The sequence below is a fragment of the Lissotriton vulgaris genome, chromosome 11 (assembly GCF_964263255.1).
Source record: "Lissotriton vulgaris chromosome 11, aLisVul1.2, whole genome shotgun sequence".
Classification (NCBI taxonomy): Eukaryota; Metazoa; Chordata; class Amphibia; order Caudata; family Salamandridae; genus Lissotriton; species Lissotriton vulgaris.
Window position 1 is genome coordinate 8,473,636 of NC_141699.1, and position 26,158 is coordinate 8,499,793.

At 45.1% G+C, this 26,158-nt stretch overlaps 1 protein-coding gene across 1 annotated transcript in view; it reads right to left on the reverse strand.

Annotated features, from left to right (window-relative positions):
* The window catches only part of CDC45 (cell division cycle 45), a 428,728-nt gene that overhangs the window by 263,013 nt on the left and 139,557 nt on the right, over positions 1 to 26,158 (reverse strand). Inside the window, exon 8 of the mRNA XM_086942644.1 lies at positions 19,444 to 19,505. Coding sequence (XP_086798770.1) covers positions 19,444 to 19,505 — 62 coding nt within the window. The remainder of the gene's footprint in view (positions 1 to 19,443; positions 19,506 to 26,158) is intronic.

Sequence of the window (26,158 nt, forward strand, 5' to 3'; positions counted from 1 at the left end):
ATCCGCGGGTTGTATCAGAGCTCCGCCGCTCCACAAAGTCTCCAAGCCTCACTCGTTAGCGGCCGCTGCAGGGGGTGGCCCTCCCACCACCAAGCTCGCTGCCCTCTGCTTTTAGAACCGGCGCGAGGCCCCACCACGTCCGCCGAACTGCGGACCGATCCCCAGCCGACAGGTGTCAGGCAGCCGCCCCTCCACTCCTCACCACGTCTTCCAGCCCGAGCAGCTCAACCGCCGCAAACACAGCAGGAGCAGACGGGCAGCTCTAAGTTATCCGGGGCCGGCTCCAACCCGGGACGGGGCCCGAACCCCCCGGCCTCAGCAGCCGCCGCCGCCAACAACGCTTGTCTGTACCAGGGCCGGCCGCTCACAGCCCGGGATGCGCCTCTCCGCTGCTCACAGGCCTCAGCTCAGTTCACCACACGGCCCGCCATGCAGGGAGGACGCCGGGGTTGCGCTGCTGCAAAAGTGCGGATCTCCGTCAGTTAACACCGAAATAGCGGCACCAACGGGACTATGATAGCGAGAGGTCTACCTTCCACTCCTTGAACAGCACAGATGGGCACCAGGTAGGGCGATTAACAAAGCTAGATGCCAGGCGGCGCCGGAGGGACTGAGATACACGTCCTAGACCGCCGCCATCTTGGCCACGACCCCCAAGACAAATTTTAAAAGAGACTAGAGGATAACTACTGGTGGCAAAGCTTGGCTAAACCAATCATGAAGGTTTAGGTAAAGTGTAGTCGGCGTCAAATTTAAGTCATTACTGCTGCAAGCAAAATATTGGGCCTCCACTGCGAAACATGAACATGTGTGGAAGGGAGAGTGACAAGAACATACTTCAATAAGGAAACATGCCTGCCTTAGAGGCTGCGGACACACTGGAACATTTTATCATATAATATGGGACTGTCCGAATATACAATCTTATTGGGAACGGGTGATGACTGAGATCTCGGCGGTGGGAGGGACTGAGGTACCGCGTGATCCCAGATGCTCCCTCTTAAATATTTGGCAACCCACTGATCTAAATTTAGCATTACAGAATTTGGCCACGCTTGGAACAACAATTGCGAAACGGAATATAGCCAAGAATTGAGCTGGATTTTGTATCCGGCTCAATCTGTTTTGACTAACAAACATACATCTCTCAATCGGGAGAGTATATTAGAATGCTTAAATTGTGAGAAAGGTACTTCCATTCCCTAGCTAAATTATGTGCAATCTTCCTCCAAAGACATTTGATTGAATAAGTGGTTTACTGTTTATGATTCTTTGACCAAATCAAATATTCAGAAAGTTACAAAGCTCTTCACAAGCCCTAGGGTGACATCTAGGGAGAAAGAGTAATTGAGTCAATCTTCTCTGCGTGATTATGATATTGTACAAACATAATCCTGCCTTGAACCTTATTTGACTTGGATCTTGAGTCCTTGGGAATGAGCTCCCTAAAACAAATTTCGGCTGGATACTATTAGTTTTCCCTTGGGCCAATATGAAAAATTATCCATGTTAATTTGCCCGTGTGATGAGATCGACCTACAAACTCTATATCATTTTGTTTTCTGTTGTAAATATTGAGAATTCCAAACAATTTTTTTTAACCAATTCATAAATGTTATAGTTTGCCGATATAAGACTGCTTTGTACTTCCTGCATATGCTCTCAAATCCTTTTATTTTCTTTAATGTTGGGAATTTTTGCAAGTCAGCTGGACACAATCCGAATTCTTTGACTGTTTGATATTTACTTTTTTAGCATTTTGCACTAAAATGAATGTCTTCTAACTGTCGGTGATATTGCTGTATATAAAGCGTTTAGGATTGTTCTTAAACAATAGAATTTGATTGATTCAATGAAAGAAAATAAAAGCATAGAGAACTGGCTTAGTAGAAGAAGACTCACGCTGCTGAACAAAAGGAAAGCATTTACAAATGCAATGAGTTTCTCCATGCCTATCTCTCTCCCTTGAACCCTTGGCCGCCACTTTACAGAGGCAAACATTTTACCACAAATTATCACAATTGTGCCAGAGCCAGAATGCTGCAAAGGGAGTCCCACAAGGTGTGTTAAGGCCAGCATTATATCACGAATTCCCATCATTGTGCGAGGGTCAGCATGTTGTCAGAAATTATCTCTACAAAGCCAGGTCATCAAATTTCCAGAGACTACAACGATTGTGCCATGGCTAGCAGATTGCCAGGGATTACCACCACTGTGCAAGGTTCAGCATTTTACAGAAGGCAGTAGAAATAGCACGCCAGCCCCAAACACACCGAGACGCGCAGAGTTTACTGACAGGCACACAAACACGCGCATACGCACACAAACACACACTCTGAAAGAGGCGAACACGCACTGGTGAAGACACTTTCGTTCTATTTACCCTTCTTTCTGAATCTTGCTGCTGCTTTGGCACCTCTTTAGCTGCCTCTCCCACATACAGCTCCTAACAGGACCATTCAGGAGAGGCTGGGAAGGAGGAGCACCTCAGACAGCCCGAGAAAGGTGAGAGGGGTGGGGGTCTTCCTGACAACAAAGAACATAGTGGCCAGCAGAGCACAGTAAGAAAATCTGTTTTTTCCCTCTGTAACTGTAGTTCTCCAGTATTGGCATCTTTTATAGATTCACATGCTTGAATCATTCCCCCAAGTGCGAGTCCCACTGTACCATAATAAAGCTATGTGTGTCAGTATAATAGGTTCTAATGGCACTGATCATTGGTTCTATAGCCTGTCTATGTCCTTTTAAATAAAAGGCCAAACTATAGCCAATAAGACAACACTACACTCTACCACACAACCAAGAGAAGCAGAGTCCCTTCAAGTGAGCTACTTCAGTCTACGAGAAAAAGGGGAAGACTCTCAGGGGAGGAGGGTGGGTAAGAAATGCGTTCCTGTAACTGCAGTTATCCAGTATTGGTATCTTTCATAGATTCACATGCCTGAATCATTCCCCGTCGTCGGGTTGGGAGTCCCCGGTACATAAAAAGAGTAATGTCATAAAGACATATACATAGTAATAGGCCGGAGGCCTCTCATTAGTAACATATCCATGTCCTTTTGTAGAAGGACCAAACTTTGGCCAAGAGCCAATCAGATATCACCACCCTCTAGAACCTTCCTGGAAGGAGCCCTAGTCCCTCAGATTTTCGTAAGCGCAGTGCTAAGTAGTACCTACTGAGAGAACCAAGGTGAGCCCTTCCAGGGAGGTGGGTGGATTGCATGTGAATCTATGAAAGATACCAATACTGGATAACTGCAGTTACAGGTAAGTAACGCATTTCTTATCCAGTATTAGGGGTATCTTTCATAGATTCACATGCCTGAATCAGAGTAGAAAGCAATCACCAGCACATTTCGTATGGTACAACATGTAAAATCACTCGATATTAGAATACCAATTGTGAAATATAACAAGTACCAAAATACCATATAAAACAGAAATGTGCGAGTAGACTGTAGGAAGGTGGGATGAAAGAGAGAAGGCTCACCTCTAGTGAAATAGATGACGGAGCACAGCTTGTCCTACTGCTGCATCTTTCATAAGTTCAGTATCCAAGCAGTAGTGCCTGGTGAACGTATGTGGTGTCTTCCATGTCGCCACTCTGCATAGGTCTATAATGGGCACTCCTGCAAAGAGCGCCATTGAAGTGGAGACAGCTCTGGTGGAATGAGCCCGAACTTTAGAATGCAGAGGATGACCTGCCTGTTGACGGCAGAAAGTAATGGCTGCAGAGATCCAACGAGAAATGCTCTGCTTAGTTTCTGGGCCTGCTGAAGGCAACAAAAAGCTGGTTGGATTTCCGAAACTGTTCTGTTCGGTGGATGTAGAACTTCAAACAACGTTTGAGGTCTAAAGAGTGGAGAGACCTCTCTGTTGCAGAAAGTGGTTTTGGGAAGAAAGTCCGCAAGACTATAGGTTCATTCAGGAGAAAATTAGACGGAACCTTCGGGATGAATTTAGAGTTGGTCCGTAAAAGAACTATGTCCTGTTTGAACTGCAGGAAAGGATCCTGAATAGAGAAGGCTTGCAGCTCACTTACACACCTTGCTGATGTGAGCGCTATTAAGAGAGCGGTTTTCTAAGACCGGTATTTGATGTCGGCTCTGTGTATTGGCTCAAAGGGATGTTTCATCAGTTGAGCAAGCACAATGTTTAGCTGTCAGGTGGGTGGTAAAGCTCTCACCGGAGGGAACGTCCTGAACAGGCCTTTTAGAAATTGCTTAACCAGTCGAGTGGACCAGAGGGAAGTACCAGATGACGAACGCCTGAACCGAGATATGGCCGCCAGGTGGACTTTAATAGAAGCATGGGCCAATCCTGAGTGCGCCAAATGGAGCAGGCAAGGTAGAATTTGTGCAGGTGTTGATGAAAAGGGGTGTATCTGGTTTGCTTTACACCATACACAGAACCTTTTCCATTTTAGGGAATAAGTCTTGTTGGTACTGTTGGCCCGAGCCCGGGCTAAGACTACCCAGCATTCTTGAGGAATGTCTAGGTTCTGAAACTCTCTGAACTCAGAAGCCAAGCCGATAATCTGAGAGATGCTGGATCCGATGCTGGACTTGCCCCTGGTTCACTGTGAGGAGAGTCGGGCAAGACTTGAATAGAATCGGCGGTTCCAGCGACAGGAGATGAAGCTCTCTGAACCAGTGCTGGTGCAGCCACGCTGGGGCTATCAAGATCAGGGTGCAATGCTCTGCCTTCAGTTTCCGGAGGACCCTGGGAATTAGGGGAAATGGAGGAAATGCGTATGCAAAGACGTTGCACCATGCGATCTAAAATGCATTCCCTAGCGATCCCTTCTGGGGATGCCAGCTTGCGTAATGTTGGCATTTTGCGTTGTGCTGTGTTGCAAACAGATCCAGGTGAGGCCTGTCCCATCGGGAGAATACAGAGCTGAGAAGTTGTTGATCCAGCTCCCACTCGTGGCACACCGAGTGTTGTCTGCTCAGAGAGTCCGCCAGGACATTGTCCGTCCCTGGGACGGACTCTGCCCGAAGGGAAATGTGTTCAAGTAGCCATTTCCAAATCCGTTGAGATTCTTGAGACAACGTCAGAGAGCGAGTTCCCCCTTGTTTGTTTAGATAGTGCATTGTGGTGGTGTTGTATGTTCTCACAAGCACTGGGGAATCTTTGATCCTGGGCAGGAACGCTCTTAATGCCAGGTAGACTGCCCTTAACTCGAGGAGGTTTATGTGCAGTTGCTTCTCTGCAAGGGACCACTGCTTGTTGATTTAAAGTTCCTGAAGGAACGCACCCCATCCTTCCAAAGACGCATCTGTAGTTATAACATGTGGCGAAACTGGATGTATGAACGAAAGAACCTACCTCAGATTCTGTGGATGAAGCCACCAGTTCAGAGCATGGACGTTGGTAGGAGTTATCCGGATTACGTCGTCGAAAGATCACGTGCATTGAATCCACTGAGCGGATAGCGCCTCCTGAAGTGGACGCATACGAAGGCGGCAGTGTGGAACCAACAGGATGTTCGAGGACATCATCCCTAACAAGGATTTGTACAGGCGCACCGTGATGGACTTTTTGAATTGAATCCGGGCGGCCAAGGTCCTTAATTTCAATTGACGTTCCAGAGAAGGGAAAGCTTTTCTCTGAGTAGTATCTAGAACAGCTCCTAGGAAAGTGAGGCACTGGGACGGCTGAAGGATGGATTTCTCTTCGTTGAGAGTAAGTCCCAGACTGTTGAAGAGCTGAAGACAGGCGTTGGAGGACTTGGTCACGACTGCGAAAGTAGGTGCCTTGACGAGCCAGTCGTCTAAGTACGGGAAGACCTGGTGATGATGTTGGCGGAGGTACGCTGCTACTGGAGAGAGACATTTGGTAAAAATGCGTGGTGCCGACTTCAGGTCGAAAGGAAATACCCGAAACTGGTAGTGCTTGCCCTGCGAACCTGGGGAATTGCTTGTGGTTCCTGTGGATTGGTATATGAAAGTACGCGTCTTGAAGGTCTAAAGACACCATAAAGTCGTTCGCATTGAGGAGTTGCAGCAACTCCTGGATGGACACCATACGGAATGACTTTTTTGAGGTATTGGTTGAGGTCTCTTAAGTCCAATATAGGTCTCCATTTTTTTCTCCATCTTTCGAATTAGGAAGAATCTGGAGTAGAATCCCTTGCCCTTCTGATTCCGGGGGACTCTTTCTATCGCTCCTTTTTTGAGCATGAGGAAGTTCCAATTGCAGCAGATGCAGATTTTTGTGCAGCATTATTATTGGCGGCTTTTGAGGAGGAGTTTCCACGAACTCCAGAGAGTGTCCGAATTGAACAAGTTGGAGGACCCACCGATCCGTTGTAATTTGTTGCCAATTGTGAAGGAAGGATGAAATTCTCCTGCCAACTTTGCAAGATGGAGAGGAAATGGAGACCTGTGGCAGAGAGAAGTCATTACCTTCTGGCTGTGTCCTTCTCCCCTACTAGGAAGACTTGTTGTAGGAAGATTGGTTTTGCAGCTCTCTTTGTTGGTACTGGGGGTTGTACTGCTGATTTGAGCTGTACGTGGATTTGTACCCCTGATAGTCACCTCTCGAGGATTGACCTCTTCCTCTCGAGCCCCGAAAGGAAGGATTTTTGTATTGGTGGGTACCTAGAGCCTTTGCGGAATCAGTATCTTTTTTGATACCCTGTAGCATCTCATTGATGTGTTGCCCAAAAAGAAGTTGACCGTCATACGGCATGTCCAATACCTTGGTCTGAACTTCAGGCCAGAAAGATGTTGCTTTAAGCCAACCTTGGTGCCTCAGGACTGCAGCTCATGCCAGCTGACGGAACCCCGTGGATGCAATATCCATCGCCACATCAATCATCTCCGAAGCGGAATGCTCGCCTTCAAGGAGAATCTTTTTCGCCTCTTTCTGCTCTTCTGGGAGCGAATCCAAATATGGAGCGATATCTGCCCACATTTGACTGTTGTACCGTCCTAACAGTGCCAAAGAGTTTGCTGCAGGCACTGTTAGTGCAGACATGGACGAAAACCACTTCCCTATGATGTCTAGTTTTCAGCCTTACTTATCTGGCGGCACAGCCAACGCAGCAGATGGATTTTTTGACTTGTGCTGCGCTGCCTGGGTAATGACGGAGTCCGGCTTTGGAGGACCAGTAAGGCAAGCTGGAGCTGTGTCCAGAGCTTTATATTTTTTTGTCCAGTCTGGGCAGTACTGGAGGCAAAGATGAAGGGTTTTGCATTATTTTCTCCCCTTGTTCCCAGATGTAATCAATGATGACAATGGACCGTACAGTCTTTTTGAATGGTTCCTTAAAATCATAAAGGAAGCAATCCTGTTGTGCCGACGTTACCTGGAGTTTGAATCGTAACGCCGCCCTTTCTAGGATATTGTGGAATCCCCCAATGTCTTCCGGGGGTGAATCCGCTTGTGCCTGTACAGGGGATGCTGGACCTGGAATCACATAGTCATCCCATTCATCTTGTGTGTCTTGGAGCTCCCCTTCCTCCTGTTGTTGCTCCTTTTCTTCGTCTTCCTCATCAGAGGATGGCGGAGGACGCGAAGGAACCGGATCTGGTTGAAGGACTAGAGGAGGAGGTCGAGGCCTAGGTGGCGGTGACAACTGGTGGAGGAGTGGACGGAAACCTTTGCTTCTAGTCCGCAATCAGAAACTGCAGATCTGTCACTATGGAGGCTGGGAGACACACCATAGGCTGTGGAGGAGGAGTAGGTCGGAATTCCTCCTGGTACTCCACTTCATCCTGTTCTTGTTCCTCACAATCTGAACTTTCATGTAGTTTTACGTGTAGTTCAGATGGGCTGGTCGCTGTTCGGAACATAGAGCCCTCATCAGAGTCCTCAGTATCCAGAAGATGAGCAGGTGGGAATGGCTGGACCATGCTCGGAGAGGTTAATTCCGGCGTGAGAGTACGCGTGGTCATCTTGAAGTGCGTATAAGTATACTTCAAGGGAGGCAACTCTACCGTCGTCGAGCCCGTTGACAGAGTGGTCGTCGACGGGGGAACGTCGACAATCAAGCCAGATTCCGTCGTCGACTGTCTTCTTCGATGACTATGTCGTCGACGATGGTTGCTTCGTCGACGCTGGTTTTTGACGACAATGGTTTAGTCGACAATGAAGTTGTCGACGGAGCCTTTACCGTCGATGACAATTTCGTCGACTATGATGAGGATTTCGTAGACAATGAAGAGGACTTAGTCGACGATGAGGTGCTTGTCGACAGTGGCATCGTGGACTACTTTTTGATGACAATAATAGATGGAACAGACCTACCCATCGACGACAACGAGGATGTAGTAGTCGTCGACGTTGATGTTAAAGATGACGCCATCGACGTGGAGATAGTGGCTGTCGACGTTGTCACAGGCAGAGCTGAAGACGTCACAAAAGGTTTCTTGAAGGTAGGGTCTTGAAGAGAAACCTTCACTGCCATGGCCTTAGAACGAACCTCTGAAGACTTGGGCGTCTTCTTTTGAGGTGGCTGCAAAGATGGTTCTGCGGATGACGTTCTAGGCCTTTTGGGAGAAGAGTGTATACTCCTAATGGAACACTCACTCTCACCTGAAGAGATTGGCTGGTCCTTGTCCTTAAGTCTCTAAAGCCATATCAGCAGGCAGCCCTCTCTGTCCTTGAGAGTTTTGGCTGAAAAAGTGTGGCAGACTTTACAATCCTTTGCTGAATGGTCAGGGTAGAGACAGTAAAGGCAGTCCTCATGCCCGTCATCTACATGAAGCCTCTTCTTGCCACAAGAGGCCCAAGATCTAAAGAGCCCCTTTCTTGGAGTATCAGCCATGGCTAAACTGAAAATCCCTCACAGAAAGACAATTCTGAGAAACATATGTGGAAAAAATCCAGAAATACAAAGAAGCTGAGCAGAGCTCAGTGGAGACTCCCTTAGCACGACGTGCGGTAGAAAATCTGAGGGACTAGGGCTCCTTCCATGAAGGTTCTAGAGGGTGGTGATATCCGATTGGCTCTTGGCCATAGTTTGGTCCTTTTTACAAAAGGACATCGATATGTTACTAATGAGGCCTCTGGCCTATTACTATGTATATGTCTTTATGACATTACTCTTTTTATGTACCGGGGACTCCCACCCAGACGACGGGGAATGATTCAGGCATGTGAATCTATGAAAGACACCCCTAATACTGGATAATCAATATTCTTCTCCAGTACTGATCTCGCTCTCTGGACCTCGCTCTCACAAAAGTCCTAAATAGATCTTTTAGGACGGCACTTCACTAGAACATCTCAAGCTAGAAATTGCTGCCAGATTAACTCGGAGGGAAGAGTGGGTTAATATGTGGGTTAATATGTATTTTTTGTCAATGGATTAAATATGGGCAAATTTGTTTGGAGGAAAAATGATTCATTTTCTGTTTTGCACACCAGATGCATAAGTGCTTCCATTTGCATTTGTACGTTTTGTTAGTGGTCTCTGCACCCTAGCTTTCACAAATATTTCCCTGCAGTCTGAAACCATATCTAGCATGGTAAACTCATTGAACTCAGGAGCCAGATCGATAAGTGTAGTAATGTTGGGTTGGGATGACAGACCTGCCCCTGGCTCATAGTCAGCAGCGTTGGTAATGGTTTGAGCTGAACGGGAGGTTGTTCGGACAGGAGCTCTGTGAACTAAAACTGTTTGGGCCACCTTGGAGCAATGAGGAGAACTCTGTTTGGCTCTTTATTTTCATGAAAAAACCGTGGCACCAATGGAATCAGGGGGAAAGCATAAGCATAGATGCCTGACCATCTCACTGAAAACGCATTTCCCTACGATCCCTTCTGGTGATGCCAAATTGCGAAGATCTGGCATTTTTTGTTATCCTTTGTTGCAAACCGATCTATGTTTGGTTTGCCCCATTCGAAAACAGCTCCAACGAACAATCCTCTCCACCCCCCCCCCCCCCCCCCCCCCCCCCCCCAGAACCTAAACCGCCCTCTAACAACCCCTCGGAACTTAAAAACGACCGCCCCATATCCCTCCTCCCATTCCCGGCCAAAGTCATTGAGAAAGCCGTCAATAGCCAACTCGCCACCTTCCTCGAATCCAACAACTCCCTCGATCCCTCACAGTCCGTCTTTAGAGCCAAACACAGCACCGAAACCGCCCTCATCGCAGCAACAGACGTCATCCGAACACTACGGGACAACGGAGAAGCAGTGGCCCTCATTCTACTCTACCTCTCCGCCGCATTCGACACGGTCTGTCACAGCACCCTCATACAATGCCTCAGCAACATCGGCATACAAGGAAAAGCCCTGGACTGGATCATCTCGTTCCTAGCTGGGAGAACTCAGAGAGTCTGACTCCCCCCATTCAGATCAGAGGCCACCGAAGTCATCTGCGGTGTACCGCAAGGATCATCACTCAGTCCCACCCTCTTCAACGTTTACATGAGTCCACTCGCTTCCATTGCGCGTCAACACAATCTCAACATCATCTCCTACGCTGACGACACCCAGCTGATCCTTTCCTTCACGAAGGCATGAAAGAAGTAGCCGTATGGATGAAAAACAGCCGCCTTAAACTTAACTCAGACGAAACGGAAGTGCTCATCCTAGGATCATCCCCCTCTGCCTGGGACGACTCATGGTGGCATTCGGATCTGGGCTCAGCACCCATACCCACAGACCACGCACGTAACCTTGGCTTCATCCTAGACTCCTCACTCTCGATGACCAAACAAGTCAACGCCGTCTCATCCTCCTGCTTCAACGTACTTCGTATGCTCAAAAAAATCTTCCATTGGATCCCCGCCGAGACAAGAAAGACTGTCACCCACGGACTGGTTACGAGTCGACTAGACTACGGAAACACCCTCAACGCCGGAACTTCAGCCAAATTACAGAAAAAACTCCAACGCATCCAAAACGCATCAGCGAGACTCATTCTGGACATCCCTCGCCAAGATCACATTACCGGCCACCTGAAAGACCTCTACTGGCTTCCTGTCTCCTTACCCACGCACACAAGGCCCTCTAAAAACTAGGACCCGAATGCCTCAACACTCGACTATCCTTCTACACACCCACCCGACAACTAAGATCCTCCAACCAAGGCCTTGCCGCAGTCCCGCGTATCCAAAAATCCACCATGGGAGGTAGATCCTTCTCCTACCTGGCGGCCAAGACTTGGAACTCACTCCCCACTCACCTCCGCATTACACAGAACCACATCTCCTTCAGAAAAGAACTTAAAACCTGGCTATTCGATAAATAATGAACCCCCTCCCCAAGCGCCTTGAGTAGTGCGCTATATAAATGCTTGAACTATGTTTTAGAACCCAATTCCCAGCTCTCCTGTGCTTGAAACAATAGCGAAGGTGAACGTGTTCCTTCTTGCTTGATTATGTGAAACATGCTGGTGGAATTGTCCGTACAAATGAGTACCGATGAGTGTGCTACCTTAGGGAGAAAAGATCTTAATGCCAAAGCAATGGCTTACCACTCAAGGAGATTTATGTGGAGCTTTACTTTCTTGGAATCCCATTTTTCGTGGATCGTTAAGTCCTGTAGGTGAGCACCCCAGCCTTCCAGTGACGCATCCGTCATCATAACCTATTCAGGGATTTGGGCTAGAAATGATAGGCCCTTGGATAGATCTGATGTCTGTGCCTACCAGAACATGGCTTCTGTCATTGTTGGGGTGGTGTGAACTATGTGCTCAAACGAGCCTTGGGTCCGCAGCCATTCCTTGTCAAATTCTACTTGGAGTGGCTACATCCGTAGACCGTTCTGAATGAGGGGAATGCACGAAGAAAGCATTCAGAGGAGCAATTTGTATACTCGAACAGAAACTGACTTTTGTGGCCAATCTTTTTGCTAGTTGTCAAATTGTTCCTGTCTTGATGGGAAATCTTTGTTCAGGACCATGTCCAAGAATGCTTCTAGGAATGTCACGGTTGTTGTGAGATTCAAGTAAGATTTCTGGTCGTTGTCTGAGGGACCTAGTGTGCGGAATAATGTTAGGCAGGCTGTTGTGGCCTTTACTGTTGGTTGTGCCAGTGCATTTATCAGCCACTCTTCCAGGTATGGGAAGACCTGAACCTCGCGTGATCTGAGATAGGTCGCCACTGGAGCTAGGGCTTTTGGTGAAAATGCACAGTGCTGATTTTAGTCAGAAGGGAATGAGTGTAAACTGGTAGTGGTTGCCAGCTACCCTGAGTTGCAGAAACCAGCGATGTTCAGGTGAATGAACACATGGTCTAGGGGGCAGTCTTATGATCCACTAGTTTGAGAAGGTAAAGAATATCTTGGAGTGTCACCATTCGGAAGGATTATTTGTTCAGAAATGTGTTTAATTTGCGGAGATCTAGAATGGGACAACAATCTTCTGACTTCTTTCGAATGAGGAAGAAATGAGAGTAAAATCCCATGCCCCTCTGTGGTTTCACGAGGACTATTATCGCTACTTTTCTCAGCATGAGCAGTTGCTTCAGGTGTGGAGGGGCTGGTCCCTTTGGCAGGGTGTTTGATAGTGTTTTGATGTACTCAAGGGTATGACCCCGGGCAAGCACATCAAGCACCCACTTGCCTGAACTTATAAGGGACCACTGATGCAAATGATGCATAACCCGACCTTCTAGTGGAGTGTGCGAGTTGTAAGGGGTAGCTGGCATTATGAAAGGGTCACTGTTTTCTGTTAGAATCCCTGCCTCGGGAAGAGAACTCTGATTGCATGTTGTTAAGACTGCTTTTGGTGGTTGTCTGTAAGTCTGTTGCTGTTGAGGATACTGTTGATGGTATGGAGTCTGGCCATACTGGTATTGGTTTCTGTAGGGTTGAAAAACACCTCTATAGGAATATGTTACTCTGCCCAATGCTCATCAAAAGGGCTACTTCCAATACTGAGGGGTTCCCAGAGACTTGGCTGAGCTTGTATTTACCTTGATGGACTGAAGTGCCTCGTCCACATAATTACCGAACAACGATTCACCATAAAAAGTTGAATGTAGTATTTTACTTTGGACTTCTTGGTGTAAAGACGTGGCTTTTAGCGATCCTTGTTTGCGCAGGACTGCCGCACCAGCGAACTATCTGAATCCTGTCACTGAAACATCAATAGCACAATCTATGATCTAAGCCAATGTTCTTTCTCCTACTTGGACGATCTTTCAGGCTTCTATTTTGGCGCCTTCAGAGTCTATGTATATAGAAAGGCCTGGCCACATTTGGCGTTCGTAGTGGCCTAATTTTGCAGTAGAGTTTGCTGTTCTAACTGTTGTAGCTGCCATAGAAGAGAGTCTTTTCCTGATGTTCTCAAGCCTGCGACAACTCTGGTCAGGAGTTGCTGAGATTGGGGTGGATAGGTTCTTGGAGCGATGTTGGGCCGTCAGGGATACCACTCTGGTATTGTTTGGCCGATTAAGCATGTTGGAGTCTTCAGGAGATTCGTATTTTTTGCAAATCAAGCCCAAGGTTGGCAGCAGATACTGTGGCCAGCTTTTTCAAGATTTTGAGGCCTTCTTGCCAAATAAAGTCAATGATGGGGATAGCCCAAACAGATTTTTTGGTGTGCTCCTTAAAATCTTAATTGAAACAATCTGCTTGTTTAGTGAGAAGCAGAAACTCAAACCTCTTGGCAGCCAATATCCTCAGGTGGGGAATCTGTTGATGACGGTAGTAGAGGGGATGGAGTTGGGATTAGATAATCATCCCATTTGTTAAGGACTGAGGCAGTGTCCCTTATTCCCCATCATCTCTCTTAGTTTGTGGAAGAAGGTTCATCGGCTGGAGGATCAGCTAGGATTTAAGGCAACAGTGGATTTGAGGTTGCAGGGGCAGTCACATGTCCTGATGGACGTGAAAGGCATTCAGAGTTGGCAATGGCATGGGCGTCTTTTTTGATGGAGCTGTATCCGCTGGTTCAGGGAACCTGCTATATTAGTCCTTGAGCATATTTTACAAGTTGCTCACTAAAGACATGGGCATTTGGATGGATTGCTCTTGTTGTTCATAAGAGGAGTATTCTTCCTGGTGCGACTCACATTGCTCTCCAACAGTATAAGATTCATCATAGTACAGCCCATCATCATCCTTGTCCTCCTGACACTTTACATGAAGTTCCAATGGGTTGTGAGCAACTCCAAAGAGACCGTCATCTTCGGAGTCATCATTGTCTAGAAGATGTGCTGGTGGAAGGGATGAGACCTTACTCAGAGGTGTGGGCTGGTAGAATCTCTGTTGGAGATTTATTTCTTGGGGCAATCAATTTCAGGGGCAAAAATGATGCATTAGTCGACGGATTTCAGCGGCATTGCCAGTTCCTTCATCAACGACTCCTTCGTCATTGAATATCTCAGCAACAATCTTTCCTTCGTCGACAGGTCCCTCGCTGGCATGTCTCTCCTTGTTGGGCTTAAGAGATAGGCCACAAACTGCAGTACTTTAGACGACGATAAAGTTGTCGGGGTATGTTTGAGGATTCTCGCTGTAATAATGGTTTTCAACGGCGATGAGGAAATGATCATGGGTGATGCAGCTGTAGTGAACTTCGATGTTGAAGTTGACTTAGAGAATTTGAATTTTGAGACTGAAATCTTTGATCTTGATTGACGATAAAGATTGTGAGGCATTCTTAGTCTGAGCCTTTTTCAGGGAAGAAGTAACCTCTGAAGAAACGTTTATTGAGGGAACCTTTCCCTTTTTTGAGGAGGATGGACGTTTGTGTGTTTTCCTTGTCCAGAAGAGCTATGGTGACATTTTTTCAATGCTTTGCGAGGTGATGATGAAGACAGCTTTTCACCAGATCTATCCCTTTTCTAGGATGTCAGTCTTTGAAGACTCATCACCTTCCTCATCAGAAAGAGGGAATTCCTTCATTTTAAGCTTCTGGAGACATAACAAAAGTCTTCCTTCCCTGTCTTTAAGCGTTTCCTGAGAAAAGGTGCAACAAATCTTGCAATCTCTCACTGTGTGCTCCAGATAAATGAAATATTTCCATTCTTTATGTGGGTCATCAGCATAGAGCCTCTTTTACTAAAAAGTGCTGCAATGATGTCTAGTTAGAATATGAACAAGTGTTACTTACCTGTAAACAGGTGGTTCTCCAGTATTGGTGTCTTTCATAGATTCACATGCTTGAATATTCCCCGTCGTCTGAGTGGGAGTACCACGGTAAATAAAATAGCAATAATATGCATATATAAATATATATGTAACTACATAAAACCTGAAATATGGGTCAGAAAAAAGGGCATAAACTGCCCATGAAGTTCCTTTCATGGAAATTGGCTCTCCTTCTTGCCCTCACATCGGCAAGACGTATTGGAGAATGGTAGGCTCTAACAATCCAAGAACCTTTCCTGCAATTTAAAAGAAACAACGTTATTTTGAGAACTAACCCAAGGTACCCTCGGACTTCCACTTAAAGTAGCCGGTTATTCTGAAGGCGTTCTTTCCTCTCCCGGCTACACCAGCGGAGAAGTCGCTACATTCTCTGGATGTTCAACGAAGTTCAAAATTCTTTTTGAATCGTACCAAGGGATTTCGGAAATCCTCCCAATTGTTTGTTGCCTTTGGGGGTCCAAGCAAGGGTCTCCCGCTTCAAAACAGAGGATTGCAAGATGGATTACAAGTGCCATTCTACATTGCCATACTGCAGCAGGTAAACCGCTGACTGGCAAGGTTCGGGCACATTCCATAAGATCAGTGGCATCTTCAACAGCCCTCTTCACAGGGGTGCAGGTTAAAGATATTTGCAGAGCTGCCACCTGGAGCAGCGTCCACACCTTTACTAAGCATTACTGCTTGGAATCCTTACAGCAAGAGGCCCCAGTGGGCCAGGCTGTCCTGAGGAACCTATTCCAATAATTGGTGAGTTTTTCCTTTCTATCCCACCTTCCGTTATTTTGCACATTTTGTATCTTTATGTCATGTTGACTATTGCAATGTTTTTATAACACTAAATATTTTTTTTATGATAACTGCTTGCTACTCTGATACAAAAGCATGGGAATCTAAGAACGTTCCAATACTGGGGCAAGAAAACAAGTTACTTACCTGTAGCGTTGGTTCCCCAGTATTGGTAACTTTCATAAATTCCCATGCGCCCACCCACCTCCCCGGGGAAAGCTCAGCCTTAAGCAGATATGGTGACTGTTACACAACGGCTACGAAAATCCCAGGCTCTGAGGTTCCTTCAGGAGGGTTCTATGGGGTGAGGCCCTTCTGATTGGCTGATGCCTAAGTTTGGTCTCTTTTACAAAAAGAGGTGGATATGCTACAAAAGAGAATGAGGCCTAGGCCGTTTCTTTCTCTTTTGTACCTACTGCTATGTTATTTTTGTTACCGAGACTCCCATTCCGACGGCGGGGAATGATACAAAAGCATGGAAATCTATGAAAGTTCCAATACTGGGGCAATCTCAAGGATTGAAAAAAGGCTTGGAAAAGGGAAACTCCCATCAGACAATGGACGGGGGGGGGATCTGAGGGATTGGGTGTGTTCTAGAGGGTGCAGGCAGGCCCGTATTGGCTAAAGTTTAAAGTTTGGTCCTATTTGTGAAAGGACTTAGATAGGCTAAAGGACCAGTCGTTCAGTGCCATTAGTACATATTAAAGTGACACATATTGCATTATTATAGTACTGTGGGACTGGCGGTGCACTCAATAACTGGGTTGCCCTGCTGGACCTGGGCTACCTGCACCAGACCACGAGAGACAAGCTCTTCAAACCACAAGGGCTTATAATGTAAACCCGCTTACACTGCAACTCCTCTCAGTTACAACAGTAAGTATTGCAATGGGACAGTCACATCATGCCCATGATAATGAAATGCTTCCAATTTAAATTGAGGCATTTGACAGTGGCAGGGTAAGCTGTATAACCTTAGTAATGCAAAAGGAAAGATACACTGGGGAGAGGAGGTGGCCTAATGGCTAGGGTGGTTGACTTCGAATCTGTGGACCAGGGTTCGAGTCTCAGCAATGAGGCTGAATGCAGGAGAGTAGGGTCTGCTTCCTATGGTCACTCCCAATTTTTGCTTTTGCTTTACTGGTTTTCGACTTAGATGTGGCTGTGGGCCTGCTAATCAGACCCACAGCCCAGATGCACTCTCCAAATTCACACCATGCACTCTAGGTGCATCCACAATTGGGAATTGGTTCACCTTATCAGCCCCTGTAGAAGTGTACCCTAGGTACTCAGGGCATAGGTGCATCCAAGGCCTACCAGGGCTGCAGCATGTATTATGCCACCCCTGGCTGGCCACTCAAATAGACAACTGGCTGATCACTCAGCTGGGGCAAGGTCGTGTAATCACCCCTTGCTTAGGTGTAGTATTCCTATACCTACTTACATATAGACACATAGTAACCTATAAGTCACTCCTATGGCAGGCCTGAACAATCCTGGAGGTAGAGTGCTTGGTTATATGTGAGGTGGTGCTCTAGCATGAGCTGAGCCTGTCTGCAGCTTTCGGAACCATGTCCTTATAGCTGTTCTAGGATATTGCCATACCATATACTCTTAAGTGCATTATGAACCTCACGGTTAAATGCTAACTTTGGTTTGGCTTTATCTAAACAGGTCGTGTAAGGTGTCATACGCTTTGGAATACTACCCCCTCGCCAATTCTGGCGATGGGGGTAGCATTCCACCCTTCTAGAGGGAGAAGACATGTTAAGTCCAACGACCCCAGTTAAAGTTAACCAGAGCCCCAGCATCATAAAATGGATTCTGCTGCCACAGACACAAGTCTGACCTCCTGCTGCTGGGAGTCTTTCCAGTCACGGAGGTTTGGACAATAGGTTTCCTGCTTGGGAAGGTGCAAGCACCACCCCAGACAGGAGGATGTGTATTGGGACAGGGAGGGCTGAATAGATTGAGACACTGCCTGAGGTACACTAGGTGCTTTATGCATACCCCAGTTCAAACCGGTTGCTGGGGCACTCCAGCCCCAGCTCTGGCGCGAAACTGGACAAAGGAAAGGGGGTTTAACCACCCCCCTTCCTGGTCCCACCCATAGGAGGGACCTAGTGAGCAAACCAGCCCCCTTTAGCTGTATGAAGGTAGGAGCTGACCCAGGAGACTTTAGATTAATCCTGTAATCGAACTGAAGACGAAACTCTGGACCCTTCGACATTCAACTGAAGCTGAAGATTGAGGAATCTCCCTTGTGGCCAAGGAGTGAACACCCTGGGCAACCAGGCACCATCATTCCTATTGACTCTCGCGTGAGAGTACCGACTCTGCATGCGCTGCCTGTGGGCCTCCTACTCCTAACTTAAGGGTCAGATAGTGTAGCCCCAGCGATTCCCTAGGCCCTAGGCCTTCTCCTTTCCCGAGTCGTGGTTCTTATACCACTTACTTAGTATATGGTTTTACGCTCCCCTAGGGCCTAACTGTAAATTGTGCTATTTAAAGTATTTCGGCGTATAACTTATGTGCTTTGGCCTCTGATCTCATCTATGCTCGCAATTACCAATAAAGGTTTTGAAAACTTAAAAAAAAAAAAAGAGTTCAGAGGAGTGTGTATATATATTATATATATCCTGTGTGGTGTCCTTTCATTTGATATTCAAGGGGTTACATATGGTAAAACAGAGGGCTTTACACGCCCTCAAGAGTCTTTTAGCCTAAGACTGTTCTGTCCACGCTACCGCTAGGATAGCTGGTCTATAAGGTTGACTTTACAACCATCACCATAAGGGTTGTTTGGACTGGTGCAAGGTGTTCACTAGAATAGTGAACATCATATACCAGGCCAACTTCTCACACTGAACATCCTGTGATTCTGGGTAAATCACGTAATCTCCCTGTGCCTAACAAAAAAATGAATGTGTCCTCATGTAATGCAACTGGTGCTATGTAAAGCGCTCTGATACCCGATTCGGGTCAGGTTTGTGCTATATAAAACTCTGTAAAATAAAAAATATATATAAAAAAAAAACATGTTTCAGCTTGCTAGCAAGGTGTTGAATGCTCATATTTCCCTACATCCTCTATAGTTTTCATATCAAATCACTGTTCAGCGGAGACAAGGAGACGAAAACTACACAACAAAAACGGTGCTCACAGGGAGGGAGCTGATTTTTCCTCCTCAAATGCATGGGGAGCGCAAAATAACGGATGAGCATCTGAGAAGGATAGCGATTAACAAAAAAAAAACTAAAACGTGCAGACACTGCCAGCTACCAGCAAAAGGTTGTTTAACATGAATCATCCACAAGTCAGTCTTAGAGAATTAAAAAGCATAAAACCTAAAGGCACCTGATGCATTCACAACCCTCATACAAGTGTTAAGGTGTCAACATGCCCAATTAAACATTGCGCATTTAAATTTAAGTGAGCTTTCCAAAGCAGATACCTATAGCATCATAGGAAGCGAAAATAATACAGATGCATGAAAAAAGAGCAGAGTCTACAAGCTGGATTAATAAAATACGGGTTATTGATTAAGTCAGTAGAATACATAAATGTTTAATGGACTAAACTGAATAGAGTACATACCACAGCATATCATTGGAATCTTTAGACATAATCCATGCCAAGTCAAACATCACCATGCTAGACTGCAAAACAGGAAGCAACAGCAATATTTTACTAACAGCTTCAACATTGCAGTGAAAAATCTAATCTAGAAACCTTTAAAAGGTATAGAATTCTGTCTACACAAATAAAACATTTTTTCAGCAGTCGCCTTTGGGGACCACATGAAAAAGGACTAGAGAATGGGTGTGTGGTGGAACATCCAGGCAATCATGTAAGAAAAGGAAATGTTACTTACCTGTAATGATAGTTCTTTAGAACTTTAGTACACTGCCAATGGCAATCAATCAGAAATGCCAATTTTATTAAATTAATACTTGCGCATATTAAACATTTTTGAGAAAATAAAGCTGCAGACCCTAGAGACTTCGAATGCCTTATTATTTTGGGACGATGGATTTGCTTTGGTTCAGACAGCACTGTGCCAAGAAGGAACGAAGACCCAAGAAAGAACTTGGATTAAAGACAGGCTTTCCTTCTCAGTGATGGTATTCTCTCGCATACTCATAAACAGACAAACAAAATAGTAAAGCTATCATATACACAGCCCTGGGCGACGCTTCTGGATGTGAAGAAAAAAAGCAATAAAGCTCAAAGTCAAATAAGTTATGCAAGAAAGTTTGACCCACTATAGTGGAGTCATGGAGATAGAGTCAATACAGTACTGTTTGGCGAAAGTGTGAACACATTTCCAGGCTGATACCCTGCAGATCTTTGAAGCTGGGGCTTTTTTTTTTATCAAGGCAGAGATAGCTAATTTACCCTTTGTAGATTGTGCTCTATGCTTACCAGGATGTTAGCCTTCTAATAACACGTGCACTAGCCATCTTCTGGAGTGCAGATTAAGCCATCCCAGTTTAGGCCACTCCATAACTTATAATTAGTTTTGTTTTTGGTTCTTTCAAAGTAGTATTTTAGAGCTCTCTTCAAGTCTAGAGTATGGGGAGCTCTTTCTGCTGGAAAGGAATGATCCAGAATGAAACTTGGAAGTGAATGCATCTTCTTGACAAAGATCTGATGACTGACTGGAAAGAAGGAGTTAAGGATACATTGTAGCAGTGAAAAACAGCTATTGTTTCTTTGAAGTATAGTCACAAGAAACGCTACTTTCCAGGAAACAGGTTTTAAGTTTGCTTGATACATGGGTTCAGATGGAGGGCCTATTAATTTTCAGACAACATTTTTTAAGTTCTCATTGAGGCAAGGATTTCATAACAAGAGCTCAAAAGTCAGACAGACGCATTCAGCAATTGGAAACTGGGAAGAAATATTCTCTTGAATATCCTGAAGAGCAAGTTTGACTAGTGGGGTAGCCTCTTAGGAGGTTTAAGCAACAAGTTGAGTAGATCCAGATATCACCACTGCCCTGACCAGTCTGGGGCAAATATTATCAGTCATCTCACACTGCATCATCTCAACAGTGATTTTAGAAAGCAAGTGGTTAGTAGAAAAAACATAGGCAAATTGTCTCGACCACTCCACCAACCTACCATAGTCCTTGGATTTGGTCACTGGGAAACTAGACAAAAAGGTATAGCATTTTACAATTTCTTTTGAGAAAAAAGATCAATTTGCGTAGTTTCTAATTCTCGAAAAATGTGTTGCAAGACAACGTTGTCCAATTCCGGTTCTAGTAAATGTCTACTGAGCTCCTCTATATTCCTGGAAGATGAACTGCCATCAGAAAATAGTTTCTCGCAAGTGCCCAGTGCCATACAATTGGGCTTCTCTTGATAAGACCCTTGATCTCTTTCTACTTTGCTTGTTAATATAGTGCATGGTAGTCATGATGAGGATTTTGATCAGAATTGTCAATGTGGAAATAAATGGGATGAAGGACTTCAAGGCTAGATGTACATCTCTCAATTCCAGTACATTGACGATACAAGCGTTTCAATCAGGGGCCACATGCCTTGAGCAGAGAGATCTCCCGTGTGGGCTCCACAGCCTTGCAATGATGCAGGTGTAGTGACAGAGAGGGATTCTCAGTAGCATGTTCGTTCTCTTGCACCACCACAATACAGACTGAATGGCATGATTGGACAGTTTTACCTTCTCTTCCCAATATCACATCATCTCACACCATTGGTCTGCCTAACATTCCTGCACCAGACACAAGACTGGCACTCAAGACTTGAAAAATGCACAAGGTCATGCTGCCCAGGAGAAATAAGACCTGTCTTGCTGACAGAGCTTTTGTAATCATCAGAAAGAATCTTCGAAAGCATAGATGAGACTTTGCCAGAAATGTATCTACATGTGATCTCAAGTATTGAGCTCCTTGCAATTGATGCAGGATAGATTTTGCCAATTTTATTTGGAGACCCAGTACTGAAAGAAGAGACAAAATTGTGCCAAAGTCTTGCTGGTGTTTCAATGTAGTGTTGGCCTTCACCAGCCAGTCCAGGTACAGACAGACAAGTGAAAACAGACATAATTAAAAAATATTGATACCACCCAGTCTCTCTAATGAAGGTGGGGGAAAATCTGGTGAAGAGCAAGCAAGCAAAAATGTTCCCTTTTAATATGTTGGCATGTCTCGGGCCCAGAATGAACACCTCAAATTTGACTTTCTGTGAACCACAGTTTTGAGGTTTGATAGCCCTTTTGAGAAGATTTTTTTTATTACTTCTTGAACTAGATAATTTAACTGTGATGGATTGAATGATGTCAGAGATATGGAAGGAGGAGAAAAATGGAATCTGCTTTTGTAACTTGACTTCACAATGTTCAGCACCCAAACATTTTTGTGATGCTGTGCCAGGTGAGAAAATGGTTGGACATGTTTCCCCTCAGTGTAAGACTGTAGGGCGTGGTCTGAGAGGGAGTTATTGTCTCGCCAGTGGATCCTTCCACGCAGCCGCAAAAGGCTATTGAGAACCTTTGCTCATTTGCTTTCTTTGCTCATGAAAAATCCGCTTTTCCTATACACTGCATGTGCTGTTGCCTTCACCAAAATTGAACATGAGCTTTTTGCTGACCTCTGTCGAACCAGTTACTTACCTTTGACAATGTACTTTCTAGTAGAAACTACCTAGCCACAGATTCCTCAACTGTCAAATATTCCCTAGGCGTCAGACTGGATCCAGAAACGTATTTTAATACCTCTGAGTGCCGGAAGATGGTATCGTGCCGCTCCACATTGACACAGTTCTGCTATGAAAGGGACTTGACTTGCGGGAGCCTATTAGGCTCCACCCTTCCACTCTAGTGCGCTGACATCCGTAGCTTTTGAGACTGTTCGCTCCTCCAGACGTGCAGCCTCAAATGCCAATTGGCATAACATACTGCTGATTCCTAGGCGTGCAATCTTTTTAAAGGGTAGAGTGCAATCACAGAACAGGGAGGATCAGTGAAGAATCTGTGGCTAGATACAGTTCCTACCAGAAATAACACTACCGAAGTGAACTTGTTTTTTTGACAGAGACATTGAGGCGCAGATTCCTCACCTTTTGAATATATACCAAAGCATGAACTATTTGGAGGTGGGTCCGTGAATCGACTAACCAGAAAGTCCTGCAGGACTGTGGAAAATGCCCCTCTCGCTGGAAAAGACTGTCCAGGCAGTAAAGTTTTCTGAAAATATGGATGGGTACCCACATAGATGCCTTGCAGATGTATAGGAGAGGGACTCTGTACATTAACGTAGTTTGTAGCAGCTTTGGCCTCAGCGGAGTGGGAGTGCAAGTCTTCAAAAGACTACTGTTTTGCGAATGCATAGCTGATCTTAATGCAGAGCACAATTCATCTCAAGATGGCAGGCTTCGACACAGCCCAGCTTTTTTTGCTCTAGCGAACCCAAAAAAGTGCTGATCGTCAACCTGGTATTCTTTGGAATGATCGATTTAGAAACTGAGCACTCTTTTGGTGTCCAGGCGATGGAGTCTCGCCTCAACCTTAGGTAGGGGAGAGACGGAGCATAGAACGTAGTTAGTGTGATGTTATGACTGACATGGAACAGTGTAAATTTTCGTTACAAAGGAGGCTCTAGTTTTTCGATCCAGCTGAAAGAGGATGGTGGTGTGTATGGTGGATGAACATAGAGCCTGAATCTCACTCACACGCCATGTAGAGGTGATGGCAATCGAGAACAGTTTTAATGGTGAGTAGCTGCTAAGGACAGCTTTGGAGCAGTTCGAATGGAGTACACATCACATAAGTAAGGAGAAGATTGAGGTTCTACTGAGGCCTCAAAAACAGGCGGGGAAACGTGTTGTAGCAACTTCAGAAATCGCGTAACAATTTGTGATTTAAACCAGGAGGGCTGATCAGGCAACTGTAGCCAAAGGATAACTCAACTGTGCGAGAGAAAGGCCTTGCCTTTAGAAAGACAGAATAAGATGGTTTCTTAACTGTAATCCCGGTTCTCTCTTGAGGGAGTCTCTGTTGAAGTCATAAGTAGGGCTCTCCGTTTTATAGTATTTTTTTATTGTTTTTTTTACATGTCCGTCTGTATTTATCCATATTTATATTTTGGTTATTTATCCATGTTTATTTTGTGTTTTGTGAACAGATGAGATGACAACTCGTATATTTCTGCATTTATTTAACAGATAAGCCTACACTCATACTTTGATGCCTGCCAGGTTTTAGCAAATTACACAGCCAAAAATAATAAAATAAACCCACATAAAAAAAATATATCATATACATGTTGAGATATGCATTAATTTAAGCACAATTCATTGAGCTTTTTAGCTTCCATGCTGCGAATATGTATTGCTATTGGCCGAAAAGTCATTAACCTAAGCATGGTGAGTCACTCAAAAGATGGCAAATTATCTGTATTTTTCCGCTTTTAAAAATAAACACAGACAGGAAAGACAGTGTGTTTGGTCTGTATTGATCTGTAAAAATCAGTAAAAACGGGAAACGGGGAGCCCTAGTCATAAGCATTTGAATAGTTCCACCAAGTGCTGGATTCCTGGAGCACTACTTCATAGAATATCTTAAGTGTAGGCATTCGCCTTTGTTCAGGAAGGCCTGCAGAAACACTGAAGAACATAATATGCAACCTAAACCCAGGCTACAGTGGTGAAATTCTTCCGATTGTACTTACAAAAGGGTCAATGTACCCATTTATATGTATAATTTAGGTACATGTCTTTACAAAACAGTTTAAATCTTTCACAAACCCTTTTCTGTAAGAGTAAGATGAAGGATAGTGGGACACTGTATCCCCATAGGCTGTTATTATATGAGTTTAAAAGAGTGTTGGTGCCTTTAATATCCCAGAGACCACCAGCATCCCATCATGCCCTGCAAGTGGCAGTTGCCTCCGTTTTTTTTGAAGGGCAGTGTTCGTGAAAGATAAGTCCAGTAATTTCCTCTGCTATGTCCACTGGGGAGGAGGGAGGATTGCGTAGTACTTCATTGGAGATTCCCACAAGAGAGAACTAGGTTACAGGTAAGAAAGGATTAGTTACTTACCTGTAATCCTAATTCTCATCCAGGGGTATACTCAATGTCATAATCTATGACTAATCCCCGCCTCTCCCCTACCTCACCTCTCCTGGACCCTACTCAGGAAGACGGAGGCCCTGCTCTGTCCGTCATTGCCTCGTTGTAGGCGCTGACGGACAGAGCGGGCCCTCCGTCTTCCTGAGTAGGATCCAGAAGAGGTGAGGTACATTCCCCGGTCTTCCTGGATGTGAGAATACTCCAGTTGTGGACACGGAGCAAGCTGTTAATGGACTAATATGTCCAACTATATCCTTTTTTGATTCACCTTTTTTATTTAGTTTATTCACACTAGCGGTAGCAAAACATTTTGAGAACAGAGGCCCTGAAGAAAGCCTGTGGAACCCCTTGTCCTGTTGGCTGAAACATGTTGGCCTGTTTTGTGGCAGTCGATATTTGTTAAGTCTGCCTTGTCGTTTGCACTGTTCTTGGTTTTAATTAGAGGGTGAAATAACCATTTGAATAAAATATACTGATTACCTTTTCACCACTCTATTTTATCTCACCACTTATTATTATTGTTATGTTTGCACTGCACATATTCCCATACTTTGGCGTCTATCTCATGGTCAGTACAGTGGTTGTGGGTTTAACTCACTGAGATTTTTCCAGCTATTGGGTGTGGATATGGTCCCAATGATCAAGGGATATACCACCCCATTTTTTCTGGATGACCAAATGAGAATATAGATCGTAAGATTTTTTGATGGGAATCCATGATCATGATTTCTCCGAGTCTCACTGTCCTTCACCTGTGATCTTGATTTAGCTGCACAAGTATGTACCTTCGATACTTACAGACTGTATATTGATCTGGCATTCACAACCAAACTAACAGTGGCTGTAATTGAGAGTAGGATCTATTGTACCTAGCTCTTCTGTATTAGACCCCTGGTTCTCTGTCTGTTGTTATACTTTACTTTGGGGGATGTAAACCACGGCAGGTCTGTAAATATCCCTCGGACCCTTTCTCTACCTGTGGTGTTATTTTGGAGGAAATTACAAATCATTAACGTAAAGTGGGCTAACTAAGATACATAATCTTCCCAAATTTAAGTAATTCAGATCAACATGCCAAGCCCTGTGAAAAATGGCAGTGAAAGAGATAGGTAGAGCGGGTCAGTGGGCATCCCCTTTAGAAGGAGGAAATGTCTTTTCACAAGTTGGAGAGCCAACCTCCTATCTCTGTCCTTAAGTGTTCTGGAAGGAAAGGTTT